General features: G+C 54.1%; 1 protein-coding gene and 1 pseudogene across 1 annotated transcript; one reads left to right on the top strand and one right to left on the bottom strand.

Annotated features, from left to right (window-relative positions):
* The first annotated feature begins 39 nt into the window (after positions 1 to 39).
* Positions 40 to 6250, top strand: LOC128430954 (H(+)/Cl(-) exchange transporter 4). The gene is made up of 12 exons (XM_053417107.1): positions 40 to 286; positions 948 to 1102; positions 1182 to 1281; positions 1485 to 1672; positions 1783 to 1905; positions 1987 to 2193; positions 2308 to 2388; positions 2553 to 3098; positions 3174 to 3360; positions 3436 to 3834; positions 3927 to 4143; positions 4249 to 6250. Exons 1-12 carry the CDS (start codon positions 268 to 270, stop codon positions 4337 to 4339), a joined length of 2313 nt encoding a protein of 770 aa, XP_053273082.1. The 5' UTR covers positions 40 to 267; the 3' UTR covers positions 4340 to 6250.
* Positions 6251 to 6361: 111 nt separating this feature from the next.
* LOC128431316 (high affinity cGMP-specific 3',5'-cyclic phosphodiesterase 9A-like) lies at positions 6362 to 17921 on the bottom strand (annotated as a pseudogene).
* Positions 17922 to 18461: the final 540 nt, after the last annotated feature.

Here is an 18461-nt window from a genome sequence, read left to right as displayed (position 1 = left end):
CTTTATAATAAATATACTCCTGATACTTGTCGGTTGATTTTACTTGTCGGGTGAGTCCTCTCTATCACAGACGATCTTTGTGTGCATTAAATACCACCGCGAGACTTCCCACCTCTCGCGAGACTTCTCGCAGCTGTTGAGGCTAGCTGTGACGCTGCTGCGCTCTAATAACGTGCAAATATAAAAAGCAGCGATGTTCCGCTTTATTTAACGTGTTTATTATATTATCAGCGTGTTGATATCTGTATCTGCGGGCCGGACGGAAACATGGAGGTCGGAGAAGAAGGTAAAACTTTGTCTTCTGCGGAGCTGCAGCAGGAGATGCTAATGCTACAGCTAGCTTAGCATGCTAACGTAAACATGGCTAATGTCAGATTTATTTCATGTGTTGGTTCTGATTGAGTTTGAATCAAAGCTCATTTATAACCATTTAAATATCTGATCTAAAGTTCGATAAACGATCCTGACACGTTTCAGATCATCATCATCAAGTTAATATTTATTTATTTAAGTGAATATTATTATTGCTGCTTTATTTTCTATTAATCTGATCAGTTCATTCTCATAAAGGAGATTTTAATCAATCTAATAACTGATCAATACATTTTATTCAAACACTGAAGATCTGCTCAAAGGTCTTTTTGTGCTTTTAAATGATTTAAATCTGAAATTCACAGGTTTTTCATATATTTTTTATTTAATTTGTAATTATTATTTGTCACATATTGTAGAATCAGAGCAGAAGAACTGAGATGAATGATCCAGTTTCCTGCAGCTTTGAAGAGATGATGTCATCCAGCATGTGGTCTCTTCAGAGCTGTGGGGGGGTGGAGCTTCACCTCATGACATCATCAGTATCTAAAGGCTGGATGAAGTCTTCATGTGGTTGAACATGAACATCACCAGCGTCATGTGATCTCAGTGTGTAAACCACGTGTGTGTGTCAGGCGCCAGCAGTGCCACGCCCACAGAGGAGATGAACGGCGCCGGGAACCTGATGGACTTCCTGGACGAGCCGTTTCCTGACGTGAGCACGTACGAGGACTTCCACACCATCGACTGGCTCCGGGAGAAGTCCAGAGACACAGACCGGCACCGCAAGGTGGGACCAGGCCTCCTCCAGCATGATGACCATAACACCCCCACTGAGCAGAGTGTAACGTCCACTGGTTTGTCCTCAGATCACCAGTAAGAGTAAAGAGTCCTTCTGGGAGCTGATCAAGAGTCTGCTGGACGCCTGGTCGGGCTGGGTGGTGATGCTGCTCATCGGGCTGCTCTCAGGTCAGCCACACACTGATGAGGACACAGATGTTTAGAGGGAAGTCGACTGTGAATCATCTCAAATGTTCAGTTTCACAAAAACACTCATGGTCACAAATCAGACTTTTTAAATCACAGAGCGGCTTTAGAAATGTGTGAATAGACAGAAACGACAGAACTGATCCTGGACCAGCCGACCGCGTGACGCCTCCTGCTCTCCTCAGGTACGCTGGCCGGGGTCATCGACCTGGCGGTGGACTGGATGACCGACCTGAAGGAGGGCGTCTGCCTGTCGGCCTTCTGGTACAGCCACGAGCAGTGCTGCTGGACGTCCAACGAGACCACCTTCGAGGACAGAGACAAGTGTCCCCAGTGGCAGAAGTGGGCGGAGCTGATGACCGGCCACGCGGATGTGAGACCCAGCCCTCGCCAAAATAAAACAACACAAATAAACACACCTTTATCTATTTAACATCTGAATTATCACAACATGTAGAAACACACCTTCTCTCCCCGTCCCAGGGAGCAGGCGCCTACCTGCTGAACTACTTCCTCTACGTCCTGTGGGCTCTGTCCTTCTCCCTCATGGCCGTGTCCCTGGTGAGAGTCTTCGCCCCGTACGCCTGCGGCTCAGGAATCCCAGAGGTGAGAAGCAAACTGATGTTCATAGAGGTAGAAGATCAGATCTATATCAGCTGGTTCTAACAGATGTGATCGTTTGTTCAGATCAAGACGATCCTCAGCGGCTTCATCATCCGCGGGTACCTGGGGAAGTGGACCCTGCTGATAAAGACGGTGACCCTGGTGCTGGCGGTGTCGTCCGGCCTCAGCCTGGGGAAGGAGGGGCCTCTGGTCCACGTGGCGTGCTGCTGTGGGAACCTCTTCTGCAGCCTCTTCTCCAAGTACAGCAAGAACGAGGGCAAGCGGAGAGAGGTACGCCGCCGCCGCCGTGTCAGATGAGATGCAGAAAGAAGGAGAAATAGATTTGAGACCTGAAAGCTGTAAAGAAACATCTCGAGGTAAATGTTGTTTTTCTGTGTCCATCAGGTTTTATCAGCCGCCGCGGCAGCCGGAGTGTCGGTGGCCTTCGGCGCTCCCATAGGAGGAGTCCTCTTCAGTCTGGAAGAGGTGAGTCATGGTTCCAAACCCTCAAAAGCTTTTAATCAAAAAATGCAAAGTGCTCACCAGGCTTCACCATCTAAAGGCTTCATGGTGACCGGTGTCCCACGGTGAGATCCTCCACCACATCCTGTCTCTCCTCTCACGTGGTCGCTCGTCCCTCTCTCCTGCAGGTCAGTTATTATTTCCCTCTGAAGACTCTGTGGCGCTCGTTCTTCGCCGCGCTGGTCGCTGCCTTCACGCTGCGCGCCATCAACCCGTTTGGCAACAGCCGGCTGGTGCTGTTCTACGTGGAGTACCACACGCCCTGGTACATGGCCGAGCTGGTGCCCTTCATCCTGCTGGGCGTGTTCGGGGGCCTCTGGGGGACGCTCTTCATCCGCGCCAACATCGCCTGGTGCCGGCGGAGGAAGACCACTCAGCTGGGGAAGTACCCGGTCCTGGAGGTCATCGCGGTGACGGGGATCACCGCCGTGCTGGCGTTCCCCAACCCGTACACCCGCCGCAGCACCAGCGAGCTGATCTCCGAGCTCTTCAACGACTGCGGCGCTCTGGAGTCCTCGCAGCTCTGTGACTACATCAACAACCCCAACATGAGTCGACCGGTGGACGACATCCCCGACCGACCGGCCGGCCCCGGCGTCTACAACGCCCTGTGGCAGCTCGCCCTCGCTCTGGTCTTCAAGATCGTAATCACCATCTTCACCTTCGGCATGAAGGTCGGTACGAGGAAGACGAGGAGGAAGATTTCACCCTTTAGTCCTTTTCCTGAAGTGTTTCCTCTTCCTCTCCAGATCCCGTCGGGCCTCTTCATCCCCTCCATGGCGGTCGGAGCCATCGCCGGGCGGATCGTCGGGATCGCAGTGGAGCAGATGGCGTACCACCACCACGACTGGATCATCTTCAAGAACTGGTGCCGGCCCGGTGCCGACTGCGTCACCCCGGGACTCTACGCCATGGTGGGAGCCGCCGCCTGTCTGGGTGAGTGGACCTGAGCCGTGTCCTTGTGTCTGTTCCATGTCCTGTATCTGACCCGTGGACATGGCGTTGCTCTAGGTGGAGTCACCAGGATGACCGTGTCCCTGGTGGTCATCATGTTCGAGCTCACCGGGGGGCTGGAGTACATCGTGCCCCTCATGGCGGCCGCCGTCACCAGCAAGTGGGTGGCCGACGCCTTCGGGAAGGAGGGGATCTACGAGTCTCACATCCAGCTGAACGGGTATCCCTACCTGGACGTGAGGGACGAGTTCACCCACCGCACGCTGGCCACCGACGTGATGCGGCCCCGCCGGAGCGACCCTCCTCTGGCCGTCCTCACGCAGGACAGCACCACGGTGGAGGACGTGGAGACGCTGATCAAAGACACGGACTATAACGGCTTCCCCGTGGTCGTGTCCCGAGAGTCGGAGCGGCTGATCGGCTTCGTCCAGCGCCGGGACCTCACCCTCGCCATCAGTAAGACGCTCAAACCAGTTTGAAATGGTTTTCACGCGGTTAAAATGTCCAAGAAAACTAAATCCAGTTGTCTTGATGTCTTCTCCAAACAGAAACCGCCCGTCAGAAGCAGGACGGCGTGGTGAGCAGCTCCGTGGTCTACTTCACCGAGGACGCGCCGCAGCTGCCGGCCAGCAACCCGCAGCCGCTGAAGCTGCGACGCGTCCTGAACCTCAGCCCGTTCACCGTGACCGACCACACGCCCATGGAGACCGTGGTGGACATCTTCAGGAAGCTGGGGCTGCGCCAGTGTCTGGTCACCAGGAGCGGGTAAGAGCACGACTCATGAAATCATTGAGAACTCGCCAAACAAATGTATAACTACCTCCACCAGTGACCTCTGACCTCTGACCTCGTTCACCCCCCCCTCCACAGGCGTCTCCTCGGCATCATCACCAAGAAGGACGTCCTGCGCCACATGGCTCAGATGATGAACCAGGATCCAGAGTCCATCATGTTCAACTAGAGCGACGGTGTAGTTACGTGAACCCGGTGCGACGCTACTGAAAAGCCCCCCCCCCCCTCCCCAACCTCCTGACAGGCAAGTCCCCGCCCCCCCCGGCGTGTCCTCAGTTCCACGCCGCCTGGGACGGACTCTTTTATTCATATTAACACAAATCAAACCCTCACACGTCCGAAGACGCAGGGAAACGAGTCGGAGGAGATTTAAAAACTTCCTGATCGTCTCCGCTGCCGTGTCAGTTTCTTCTTCTATGGTTTGTTGTCGTGCTGCTAGTTAATAATAATAACACATTGAGAAAGTGACCCTCGAGGGAAAAGCTGAGACTGGAGTATTTAAATCTGTTTAGAGGAGCTTCAGAGAACAATCACAGGCCGGGGAAGTTTAAATCATTTCTAATAATCTTAGAATGAAGCCACTGACCTGAAGCCATGAGTCAGCGTTTAGAGACGACTCAGCACAAACTTACGTGTTGTTGAAGAGAAGATTTCAGGATCCAGATGAGATAAATTAATCTCCAATCAAATAATATGTAGGTTTGTGAAAAGGTACGAGAGCGTCACCGATGCTTTCTGAAGAACAAGCTGTTCTGGGACCACGTTGTCTTTACTGTAGAACCCCGGTTTCATTTGGGACTGTTGCACTTTGTGTTATTTTCCATGTTGCTGCCATATTTATATTAACGTTCATATCAATGTTCATTTGAATGAGTCACGTTTCTGTTGTTTGACCTGAATCCAGCGTGAGACACTCGTCTCTGCTCTCGTTTCACTTTCTGTCATCTCTTTGTGTCAAAAGGTAAAAAAGCCTTAAATGTGATTTAGTCTGATTCTCTGCAGAAATGTTAATGTTTATTGTTTTATTATTATCAAGGCCTCTACGCACACACGGGTCAGATGTGTGGATCGTTACCGGTGATGATTCAAACAAGAACGTCTTTACAATCTGAGGAAGAAGAAAGTTCAACACTCCAGATTATAATCTGTTTTCCAGTCTCTCAATCAGCTGGAAGGTTTTTCTCTGAATATTAAGACTAAAACAAAACAGCTCAATAAAATTTTCTTCCTCACAAAGTTCCTCAGATTTCAACTAAAACAGAAACACAGAAGGTCTCCGTCCCTAAATATCCAGAATAAAAACCCTGGTGATGGATCTGTCTCCATTATAAGATCTTCACCAGTTCACCAGATTTCTGGAATCAGGATCAAAAGCTTCATATTGGAGCCAAACCAGCTCAACCAGTGAACCTGCTGGTTTCCACTGACGGCCCAGTATCTCCCACGTGTCCTAGGGGCCTTGATAACAAGTTGTTTCAAACATGATCAAATGAGCTCAAGTTAATTAAACTGACTTTAGAACTGATGATCCAGTGAATCTGTCGACTTCGACTCTGAAGCTAAAGAAGTCGTCAGATTAGTTTTATTTAACTTTAGTAGAAGAACCAGGAAGCTGCTGGTGTTTCTCCACAGATAATGAAGAACAAACCTTTCTCTTTAAAGTTGTGTGTGTCTGTGTGTGTGTCTCCTGCTCCTCGACTGCACATGTAGTGACTCATCCTGTTTGTTTAACCTCCAGGGATCAGAGCTGCTTCTTCCAAACTGGAAACTTTGAGGGAATTTAGCATCAAAACTGAAGAAAACACTCGAGCTCACGATCAATGTTGTGTTTTTAAAAGAGAATGTACTGGACTAAATAACCGTGTAAATATAATGAAGATTTATTGTTGTCGTCTCTAATTTAAGTCCATTTTGTCTGAAACACACTGTTGTGTTGAGCTCTGCTTGTTTTTTATTTGTCTAATCTCTAATATTTATCAGAATCCAACAGGAAACGGACATTTGCACTTTTTGTTTTTGTAAATGAAGTGATGGAAAAATAAAACTGCAGCAGTTCATCTGCAGACGATGAACAACACGATTCTCTTTGTCTTCTTCTTCTCACAGAACTCACTTTGATTCACTTTGAGTTCTTTACTGTTCTACATGAAAAGAGTTTTGTTCTTCTAGAGAACACATTTATTTTAGATCTTTAGAAACAATTAAAATCTGAGCTGCAAACACAAACACACATTTAAACAAAATCCAAATAACACATGTGGAATATTGTTCCTGTAAATTAACTTTTTCTACTTAATATCAACTTACAGGTTGTTTTATATTATAATAAAATATGCAAAGAATAAAACGGACAAATCTGGAAAAAAACATGTGGACAGAATGTGCACCATCTCCTCCTCCTCCTCCTCCTCCTCTTCCTCCTCCTCCTTCTCCTCCTCCTCCTCATGGTTTCGTGGGGGCCTCCTCGTCTCTGCTGGCCTCCTCCATGACGGAGTAATACTCCAGGGCTGTGCGCACCGGCTCCAGAATATGTTGCTGCACAATCATTTATAAAAAAGGGAATATGACTGAATGAATCTGAATAGTTGCAGGTGTACTCCTGTGACGAAGCTCTACTCAGTGAAGTGTGTGCTGCTCTGTGTAGAGCAGCTGGGAGGCCTCACCTCCAGACAGGGGAACAGCTTGATGAGCTCACTGAACAGCGGCAGCAGCACGAACCGGATGAAGCTGGTCTGAGACGACGGTTTGGAGACTTTGTCCCTGTCCATGAAGGGACTGACAGGAAGTCCCTTCTGTTTCTCTGTGTCGCTCTGCCAAGGGGAGACAAACACAAACACTCCATCAGCGCGTGAGTTGGATTCTGGACGCTCTCTCTTAAACCGGTTCAATGAAATCCTCTGTCACCTTCCAGTTCCTGTTCTATGGTAAAGACGTTTAAATCTGACAGAGAGAGAGGATTCATCTGACCACCACTAGTCTGAGACTCTTCCAGCCGCCTCCTGTGAGGAGGACCACCCACCTGGTTTAAATCAGACACAGAGAGGATTCATCTGACCACCACTAGTCTGAGACTCTTCCAGTCGCCTCCTGTGAGGAGGACCACCCACCTGGTTGAAGAACTCCTGCAGCAGACAGTCCAGCCACTGCTCGGCCACCGCCATCGGCCGCGCCTCGTTGGAGATGTCGCTCACCTTCAGCAGGATGTTCATCAGCTGGAGACACACAATCAGAGGAGAGAAGCTTCATGAGGTGAAGGAGACAGAAGCTTTCAGAAGGTTCAAGGTTCTCGTCTTCACCACTTCCTTGTGCTCCTTGTTGCTGAAGTCGAACACCGACTGGATGGAGCGGAACCTGTTGAGGATCTCGTTGTGTCGAGCCATGTCGGTGGCCAGGATACACCTGCACACACACAATCCTTCCATGAGAGAGAAGGTGAGGGAACAAGGGAGGAACACAAAGAAGAAGAAGAAGAAGAAGAAGAAGAAGTGGTACTTGATCATTCCTCCTCGGATGTGTCTGTACTGCTCGCTGCTCACGTTCTTCAGGATGTTGCACTCGGGCTGCAACGGAAACTCGTTTCATTTACTTTGGAAACTGTTATTACTTCATTCTGAGTAATTACAATCTTTTTAATATTAGATAGATTTTACATAAAATACTGGTTTTAATTGAGGAACTCATGGAGATGCTTTAAATTTGTTGATATTTTCTGCCAAAACCAAATTGTTTTGATTTCTACGTATTTGCTGAGTCATGTTTGTGGTTCTCCACCTTTTCCTGCTGCTCACTTGCTTATGAAGTGTTTTTAATATCTGAACGTGTCACGTGTCTCGTACCTGGGCCAGGATCCCGAAGGCCACGGCACAGTGATGGTTCTCCAGCGGTGAGATGTCGTTGTAGCGCAGAGCCAAGTCGGTCTGAGCGTTGATCTGTGAGGAGAAGAGTGGACAACTCGATTAGAGAGCAGCCCCCTGGTGGACAGGAGGACAACAGGGACGGGGCCTGGTGGACAGGAGGACAACGGGGACGGGACCTGGTGGACAGGAGGACAACGGGGAGGGGACCTGGTGGACAGGAGGACAACGGGGACGGGACCTGGTGGACAGGAGGACAACGGGGGGAAGGGACCTGGTGGACAGGAGGACAACGGGGACGGGACCTGGTGGACAGGAGGACAACAGGGGGAAGGGACCTGGTGGACAGGAGGACAACGGGGACGGGACCTGGTGGACAGGAGGACAACGGGGACGGGACCTGGTGGACAGGAGGACAACGGGGAGGGGACCTGGTGGACAGGAGGACAACGGGGAGGGGACCTGGTGGACAGGAGGACAACGGGGACGGGACCTGGTGGACAGGAGGACAACGGGGACGGGACCTGGTGGACAGGAGGACAACGGGGAGGGGACCTGGTGGACAGGAGGACAACGGGGGGACGGGACCTGGTGGACAGGAGGACAACAGGGGGAAGGGACCTGGTGGACAGGAGGACAACGGGGACGGGACCTGGTGGACAGGAGGACAACGGGGAGGGGACCTGGTGGACAGGAGGACAACGGGGACGGGGCCTGGTGGACAGGAGGACAACAGGGGGAAGGGACCTGGTGGACAGGAGGACAACGGGGACGGGACCTGGTGGACATGAGGACAACGGGGACGGGACCTGGTGGACATGAGGACAACGGGGACGGGACCTGGTGGACAGGAGGACAACGGGGGGAAGGGACCTGGTGGACAGGAGGACAACGGGGGGAAGGGACCTGGTGGACAGGAGGACAACAGGGACGGGGCCTGGTGGACAGGAGGACAACAGGGGGACGGGACCTGGTGGACAGGAGGACAACGGGGGGAAGGGACCTGGTGGACAGGAGGACAACGGGGACGGGACCTGGTGGACATGAGGACAACGGGGACGGGACCTGGTGGACATGAGGACAACGGGGACGGGACCTGGTGGACATGAGGACAACGGGGACGGGACCTGGTGGACAGGAGGACAACAGGGGGAAGGGACCTGGTGGACAGGAGGACAACGGGGACGGGACCTGGTGGACAGGAGGACAACGGGGACGGGACCTGGTGGACAGGAGGACAACGGGGACGGGACCTGGTGGACAGGAGGACAACAGGGGGAAGGGACCTGGTGGACAGGAGGACAACGGGGAAGGGACCTGGTGGACAGGAGGACAACGGGGACGGGACCTGGTGGACAGGAGGACAACGGGGACGGGACCTGGTGGACAGGAGGACAACAGGGGGAAGGGACCTGGTGGACAGGAGGACAACAGGGGGAAGGGACCTGGTGGACAGGAGGACAACGGGGACGGGACCTGGTGGACAGGAGGACAACGGGGACGGGACCTGGTGGACAGGAGGACAACGGGGGGAAGGGACCTGGTGGACAGGAGGACAACGGGGACGGGACCTGGTGGACAGGAGGACAACAGGGGGAAGGGACCTGGTGGACAGGAGGACAACGGGGACGGGACCTGGTGGACAGGAGGACAACGGGGACGGGACCTGGTGGACAGGAGGACAACAGGGACGGGACCTGGTGGACAGGAGGACAACGGGGACGGGACCTGGTGGACAGGAGGACAACAGGGGGAAGGGACCTGGTGGACAGGAGGACAACAGGGGGAAGGGACCTGGTGGACAGGAGGACAACGGGGACGGGACCTGGTGGACAGGAGGACAACGGGGAGGGGACCTGGTGGACAGGAGGACAACGGGGACGGGACCTGGTGGACAGGAGGACAACGGGGACGGGACCTGGTGGACAGGAGGACAACGGGGACGGGACCTGGTGGACAGGAGGACAACAGGGGGAAGGGACCTGGTGGACAGGAGGACAACGGGGACGGGACCTGGTGGACATGAGGACAACGGGGACGGGGCCTGGTGGACAGGAGGACAACGGGGACGGGACCTGGTGGACAGGAGGACAACGGGGACGGGGCCTGGTGGACAGGAGGACAACGGGGACGGGGCCTGGTGGACAGGAGGACAACGGGGACGGGACCTGGTGGACAGGAGGACAACGGGGACGGGACCTGGTGGACATGAGGACAACGGGGACGGGGCCTGGTGGACAGGAGGACAACGGGGAGGGGACCTGGTGGACAGGAGGACAACGGGGACGGGACCTGGTGGACAGGAGGACAACGGGGACGGGGCCTGGTGGACAGGAGGACAACGGGGACGGGGCCTGGTGGACAGGAGGACAACGGGGACGGGACCTGGTGGACAGGAGGACAACGGGGACGGGACCTGGTGGACATGAGGACAACGGGGACGGGACCTGGTGGACAGGAGGACAACAGGGGGACGGGACCTGGTGGACAGGAGGACAACGGGGACGGGACCTGGTGGACAGGAGGACAACGGGGACGGGACCTGGTGGACAGGAGGACAACGGGGACGGGACCTGGTGGACAGGAGGACAACAGGGGGAAGGGACCTGGTGGACAGGAGGACAACGGGGACGGGACCTGGTGGACAGGAGGACAACGGGGACGGGGCCTGGTGGACAGGAGGACAACGGGGACGGGACGTGGTGGACAGGAGGACAACGGGGACGGGACCTGGTGGACAGGAGGACAACGGGGACGGGACCTGGTGGACAGGAGGACAACGGGGACGGGACCTGGTGGACAGGAGGACAACGGGGACGGGACCTGGTGGACAGGAGGACAACGGGGACGGGACCTGGTGGACTGGAGGACAACGGGGACGGGACCTGGTGGACAGGAGGACAACAGGGGGAAGGGACCTGGTGGACAGGAGGACAACGGGGGGAAGGGACCTGGTGGACAGGAGGACAACGGGGACGGGGCCTGGTGGACAGGAGGACAACGGGGACGGGACCTGGTGGACATGAGGACAACGGGGACGGGGCCTGGTGGACAGGAGGACAACGGGGAGGGGACCTGGTGGACAGGAGGACAACGGGGACGGGACCTGGTGGACAGGAGGACAACGGGGACGGGGCCTGGTGGACAGGAGGACAACGGGGACGGGGCCTGGTGGACAGGAGGACAACGGGGACGGGACCTGGTGGACAGGAGGACAACGGGGACGGGACCTGGTGGACATGAGGACAACGGGGACGGGACCTGGTGGACAGGAGGACAACAGGGGGACGGGACCTGGTGGACAGGAGGACAACGGGGACGGGACCTGGTGGACAGGAGGACAACGGGGACGGGACCTGGTGGACAGGAGGACAACGGGGACGGGACCTGGTGGACAGGAGGACAACAGGGGGAAGGGACCTGGTGGACAGGAGGACAACGGGGACGGGACCTGGTGGACAGGAGGACAACGGGGACGGGACCTGGTGGACAGGAGGACAACGGGGAGGGGACCTGGTGGACAGGAGGACAACGGGGACGGGACCTGGTGGACAGGAGGACAACGGGGACGGGACCTGGTGGACAGGAGGACAACGGGGACGGGACCTGGTGGACATGAGGACAACGGGGACGGGGCCTGGTGGACAGGAGGACAACGGGGAGGGGACCTGGTGGACAGGAGGACAACGGGGACGGGACCTGGTGGACAGGAGGACAACGGGGACGGGGCCTGGTGGACAGGAGGACAACGGGGACGGGGCCTGGTGGACAGGAGGACAACGGGGACGGGACCTGGTGGACAGGAGGACAACGGGGACGGGACCTGGTGGACATGAGGACAACGGGGACGGGACCTGGTGGACAGGAGGACAACAGGGGGACGGGACCTGGTGGACAGGAGGACAACGGGGACGGGACCTGGTGGACAGGAGGACAACGGGGACGGGACCTGGTGGACAGGAGGACAACGGGGACGGGACCTGGTGGACAGGAGGACAACAGGGGGAAGGGACCTGGTGGACAGGAGGACAACGGGGACGGGACCTGGTGGACAGGAGGACAACGGGGACGGGACCTGGTGGACAGGAGGACAACGGGGACGGGACCTGGTGGACAGGAGGACAACGGGGACGGGACCTGGTGGACAGGAGGACAACAGGGGGACGGGACCTGGTGGACAGGAGGACAACGGGGGGAAGGGACCTGGTGGACAGGAGGACAACGGGGGGAAGGGACCTGGTGGACAGGAGGACAACGGGGACGGGACCTGGTGGACAGGAGGACAACGGGGACGGGGCCTGGTGGACAGGAGGACAACAGGGGGAAGGGACCTGGTGGACAGGAGGACAACGGGGACGGGACCTGGTGGACAGGAGGACAACGGGGACGGGGCCTGGTGGACAGGAGGACAACGGGGACGGGACGTGGTGGACAGGAGGACAACGGGGACGGGACCTGGTGGACAGGAGGACAACGGGGACGGGACCTGGTGGACAGGAGGACAACGGGGACGGGACCTGGTGGACAGGAGGACAACGGGGACGGGACCTGGTGGACAGGAGGACAACGGGGACGGGACCTGGTGGACTGGAGGACAACGGGGACGGGACCTGGTGGACAGGAGGACAACAGGGGGAAGGGACCTGGTGGACAGGAGGACAACGGGGGGAAGGGACCTGGTGGACAGGAGGACAACGGGGACGGGGCCTGGTGGACAGGAGGACAACAGGGGGAAGGGACCTGGTGGACAGGAGGACAACGGGGACGGGACCTGGTGGACAGGAGGACAACGGGGACGGGACCTGGTGGACAGGAGGACAACGGGGACGGGACCTGGTGGACAGGAGGACAACGGGGACGGGACCTGGTGGACAGGAGGACAACAGGGGGAAGGGACCTGGTGGACAGGAGGACAACGGGGACGGGACCTGGTGGACAGGAGGACAACGGGGACGGGACCTGGTGGACAGGAGGACAACGGGGACGGGACCTGGTGGACAGGAGGACAACGGGGACGGGACCTGGTGGACAGGAGGACAACGGGGACGGGACCTGGTGGACAGGAGGACAACGGGGACGGGACCTGGTGGACAGGAGGACAACGGGGACGGGACCTGGTGGACAGGAGGACAACGGGGAGGGGACCCGGTGGAGAGGAGGACAACAGGGGGAAGGGACCTGGTGGACAGGAGGACAACGGGGACGGGACCTGGTGGACAGGAGGACAACGGGGACGGGACCTGGTGGACAGGAGGACAACGGGGACGGGACCTGGTAGTCGTTGTTGCAGCCGGGATGGTCCAGGTCGTGGCACAGAGCCGACATCAACATGATGAACAGGTCGGTTCTTCCCAGCTTGTTCCGGACGTCCGTCAGCCAGATGAGGCCGTACATCTGCACACGAGACAAACAGCAGGTCAGGACACCTCTGGGATCTGAGGCCTTCAAACATCAGTTGTGGGTCTGCGGTTCCTCTGAGTGTGTGTCGTACCATCTGCGTGACACAGAAGCCGTGCTGGAAGTTGTGGAAGGGGATGTTGTTGTAGTGGCAGTAGACCTCGAACAGGAAGTTCTGCAGAACCTCCAGCTCGATGTGGAACGCCGTGAGGAAGTCCAGGCTGGTGAACATCTGCTGGAGGAGCACCAGCATCTCCGCCTCCTCCCACTGCCTGGACCCCAGGAGATCAGGTGTGAGAGGAGTGTGTGTCTGTGTGTGTCTGTGTGTGTGTCTGTGTGTGTGTTCTCACCAGTTGTCAAAAATGGGAGTCTTCAGAAGCTCCCTCACCTCCTCAGTCACCTGCAGCGAGCTGCCACAGAAACAACACAAAGGTCTTCGAGGGACGTTTACACATCTTTTACTTCAATGACACACAAACAGAGGAAACAGTGAGACAGTGAGAAAGTGAGAGAGAGACAGTGGCACAGTGAGAGAGAGAGACAGTGAGACAGAGAGACAGTGAGACAGAGAGACAGTGAGACAGTGGCACAGTGAGACAGTGAGAAAGTGAGAGAGAGACAGTGAGACAGAGAGACAGTGAGACAGAGAGACAGTGAGACAGTGAGAAAGTGAGACAGTGAGACAGAGAGACAGAGGAGACAGAGGAGACAGTGAGAGAGAGAGACAGTGAGACAGAGAGACAGTGAGACAGAGAGACAGAGAGACAGTAACATAGAGAGACAGAGAGACAGTGAGACAGAGAGACAGAGAGACAGAGAGACAGAGAGACAGTAACATAGAGAGACAGAGAGACAGTGAGAAAGTGAGACAGTGAGACAGAGAGACAGTGAGACAGAGAGACAGAGAGACAGTAACATAGAGAGACAGAGAGACAGTGAGAAAGTGAGACAGTGAGACAGAGAGACAGAGAGAGAGTGAGACAGAGAGACAGTGAGACAGTGAGACAGTGAGACAGTGAGACAGTGAGACAGTGAGACAGTGAGACAGAGAGACAGTGAGAGACAGTGAGACAGAGAGTGAGTGAGACAGAGAGACAGTGAGACAGTGAGACAGTGAGACAGAGAGACAGTGAGACAGTGAGACAGAGAGACAGTGAGACAGTGAGACAGTGAGACAGAGAGACAGTGAGACAGTGAGACAGTGAGACAGAGAGACAGTGAGAGACAGTGAGACAGAGAGTGAGTGAGACAGAGAGACAGTGAGACAGAGGAGACAGAGAGACAGTGAGAGAGAGAGACAGTGAGACAGTGAGAGACAGTGAGAGAGAGAGACAGTGAGACAGTGAGACAGTGAGACAGAGAGACAGAGAGACAGAGAGACAGTAACATAGAGAGACAGAGAGACAGTGAGAAAGTGAGACAGTGAGACAGAGAGACAGTGAGACAGAGAGACAGAGAGACAGAGAGACAGTAACATAGAGAGACAGAGAGACAGTGAGAAAGTGAGACAGTGAGACAGAGAGACAGTGAGACAGTGAGACAGAGAGACAGTGAGACAGAGAGACAGTGAGACAGTGAGACAGTGAGACAGAGAGACAGTGAGACAGTGAGACAGAGAGACAGTGAGAGACAGTGAGACAGAGAGTGAGTGAGACAGAGAGACAGAGAGACAGTGAGACAGAGGAGACAGAGAGACAGTGAGAGAGAGAGACAGTGAGACAGAGAGACAGTGAGAGACAGTGAGAGAGAGAGACAGTGAGACAGTGAGACAGAGAGTGAGTGAGACAGAGAGACAGAGAGACAGTGAGACAGAGAGACAGTGAGACAGAGAGACAGTGAGAGAGAGGAGACAGTTAGAGAGAGAGACAGAGAGACAGTGAGACAGAGGAGACAGAGAGACAGAGAGACAGAGAGACAGTGAGAGAGAGACAAAGGAGACAGTGAGACAGAGAGACAGTGAGACAGAGAGACAAAGGAGACAGTGAGGGAGAGAGACAGTGAGAAAGTGAGAGACAGGGAGAGAGAGAGACAGTGAGACAGAGAGACAGAGAGACAGAGAGAGAGAGAGACAGTGAGACAGAGAGACAGTGAGACAGTGAGACAGAGAGACAGTGAGACAGTGAGACAGAGAGACAGAGAGACAGTGAGAGACAGTGAGAGAGAGAGACAGTGAGACAGTGAGACAGTGAGACAGAGAGTGAGTGAGACAGAGAGACAGAGAGACAGTGAGACAGAGAGACAGTGAGACAGAGAGACAGTGAGAGAGAGGAGACAGTTAGAGAGAGAGACAGAGAGACAGTGAGACAGAGGAGACAGAGAGACAGAGAGACAGAGAGACAGTGAGAGAGAGACAAAGGAGACAGTGAGACAGAGAGACAGTGAGACAGAGAGACAAAGGAGACAGTGAGGGAGAGAGACAGTGAGAAAGTGAGAGACAGGGAGAGAGAGAGACAGTGAGACAGAGAGACAGAGAGACAGAGAGAGAGAGAGACAGTGAGACAGAGAGACAGTGAGACAGTGAGACAGAGAGACAGTGAGACAGTGAGACAGAGAGACAGAGAGACAGTGAGACAGAGAGACAGAGACAGCAGCTGCAGCTCCTGGGACATGATATGTTTGGACCAGCTTCTTGTTGGTGCCAGGTCACCTGATGTTGAGGAACTTCCTGTGGACCTGCTGGTGCTCCTCCTGGGAGCTCAGCTGAGGCGTCCTGGGCTTCGGGGGGGACAGGGCGAGATGCTGGTCTCCATCATCGTCCTTGAAGAGACCGATCCAGCTCAGGTGCTCCACGCTCTGAGAGGAGAGAAACAACTTCTCATACGACGTTAACTTCATTCAGTTTGGGTTTTATAGTGGATATATGGTTTTATCTTTGTTTATTATTATTATAATCAAGATTAAAGAGATAAAGAAATTAGATTTTTATGACAATACAGAGAAACTATGTCCACTGCTGCAGGTTTGGATTCATGTCATAGTCTAAAGATCTCCTGGTGCAGATCAGCAGCTGGAGGATCAGCTGTCTCCTGAGCTCACTGGATCACATGTGTGACGAACCTCCAGCTTCCTCTTGAACGAGTCCACGTGGCTCTTCAGCTCGCTCATGATGTCCGGAGCCCCCCCCACGTCCTGGAGGACTCTGCTCTCCAGCTGCTGCAGCCTGGAGACGCAGGCAGGACACACCAGTGAGTCCTCTGCACACAGACCAGCAGGAAGTCACGGCTCAGGACCAGCTCACCTGTTCTCCATGTCGTCCAGGTCCGAGGCCTTCGCCACTCCTGCACACACACAGGAAGAACTCACTTAGATCCAAAGGGTTCCTACAGAAGCTCTACAGGAGGAGAGGCAGGAGATCTCACCCTGCAGATCGGACGCCACCACCTCCAGCCGGTAGTACGACTCCTGGCTGTTGGCCTCCAGCCGGGGGGAGATCTTCACCACGGTTCCCTCTCTGTTGTACATCTTCAGGACGTGGTGAGGCCCCGCCTCCGCCGCTGCTCGGAACAGATCTGACAGACACAGTCAGGATCAGTCAGCAGAGACGAGGACTTCTATTCTCCTCATAGAAAGATCTCATCATTCCTGCAGCTTCAGTGAAAACAGGATCTTCTCTTATGTTACATCAACGTCAGAGAAACTTTAAAGTCTGAGTCACGACACATTGATTTATTCATCTCAATAAAAACAACAGGATTTGAACCAAAGTGATTTCTAATCCTCACAAAGGACAAACAACACAATGAAAGTAGTGAAATGATGGAATAACTAACGATGAAAGAGGAACATGCAGCAAAAGACACAGAAGATAAAGTGAAGTAAGACTGAAGGAGACGTGAGGACGACCTCAGTGACCTGGAGGCAGAAGAGGAGTCATGAGACCAGTGATGTATCGAGAGGCTGAACCAGTAAGAGCTTTGTTAACAGGTCTCTAATGACCAGTTCATGTCCCTCTCTCTCTACACGACTCTCCAGGTCCTAGATTCAAGACCGGAGGAGAAGAACTTCCTCAAACAACTGAAACCATCTTTTAACGTCTGCTCTGATTTCTTTGGTCCATGTCCCGTCTGCTAACATGGAGCTGATCTCATATCGTGACATATATCTGTGTTCTAATCTTCTCCCTCTGTTGACAAGTCAAAGGTGAAGTGTGTTGTGTGACAAAGAGCTCTGACCTGAGGACCTGTCACACACACATGGAGGTCGGGGCCTCACACAGAGTCAGCAGCAGGAAACCATCACACACTTTTCATTTCACTTTCCTTCTACTGACTCGTTCACCTCACATTAAATCTGCCAGCGGCCGAGACGCAGCTCTACTTCTCTACATCAGGAGTTTGAGGATCACCCTGGGGGGGGGGGGGGTCGGACTTCAGGCTCCGTCCACCTCCTCTCACCTGTGACCTCCTCAGCGGAGCAGTCAGATCCGAACTCGGCCTTCTCCAGTTTCCCGTTCACCTTGAAATGGATGATTTTTGTCGTCATCCCAAAACCAAGTGGGACGCGACCAGTTCCTCAAAAGACAGAGACACCTGTTGACTGGGACACGTTCACCTTGGACGAGGAAAGGGAGGCACCTGCCGCTGACAGAGAGCCCACCCCCTCCTCCACCCATCCACTCATCCACCCATCTATCAATCTATCCACTCATCCATCCATCCATCCATTGATCTATCCATCCTTCCAAGGCTGGATAACGACCAGGTAAAGTGGGTCAGTGGTTTCCCCGACAGCCGTGAATCTACTCATTGAAACTGAATCTGTTTATTAATTATTCATTATAAACGTGTTCTCATTAGACTATAGATCTAGATGTGTATATATATATATATATATATATATATGTATGTATAAATAACTATCTGTGTTTTAAGACCTGAATGGTTTGAGTTTAATTTGATGAATAAAGAATGTAACTAATTAACAGACAGAAAACTTTGGGGGCGAATTTATTAATCTTTTTTAATTTTATGGAAATGGTAAGGCTGCAACAATTAATATCTTTAATCAAATTAATCCTAATCAGAAAATTTAGAAAAAGAC

This window comes from Pleuronectes platessa, chromosome 24 (genome assembly GCF_947347685.1).
Source record: "Pleuronectes platessa chromosome 24, fPlePla1.1, whole genome shotgun sequence".
Lineage (NCBI taxonomy): Eukaryota > Metazoa > Chordata > Actinopteri > Pleuronectiformes > Pleuronectidae > Pleuronectes > Pleuronectes platessa.
The sequence above is the reverse complement of the archived record's forward strand: the minus strand, read 5'-3'. Positions and strand labels throughout refer to the sequence as shown.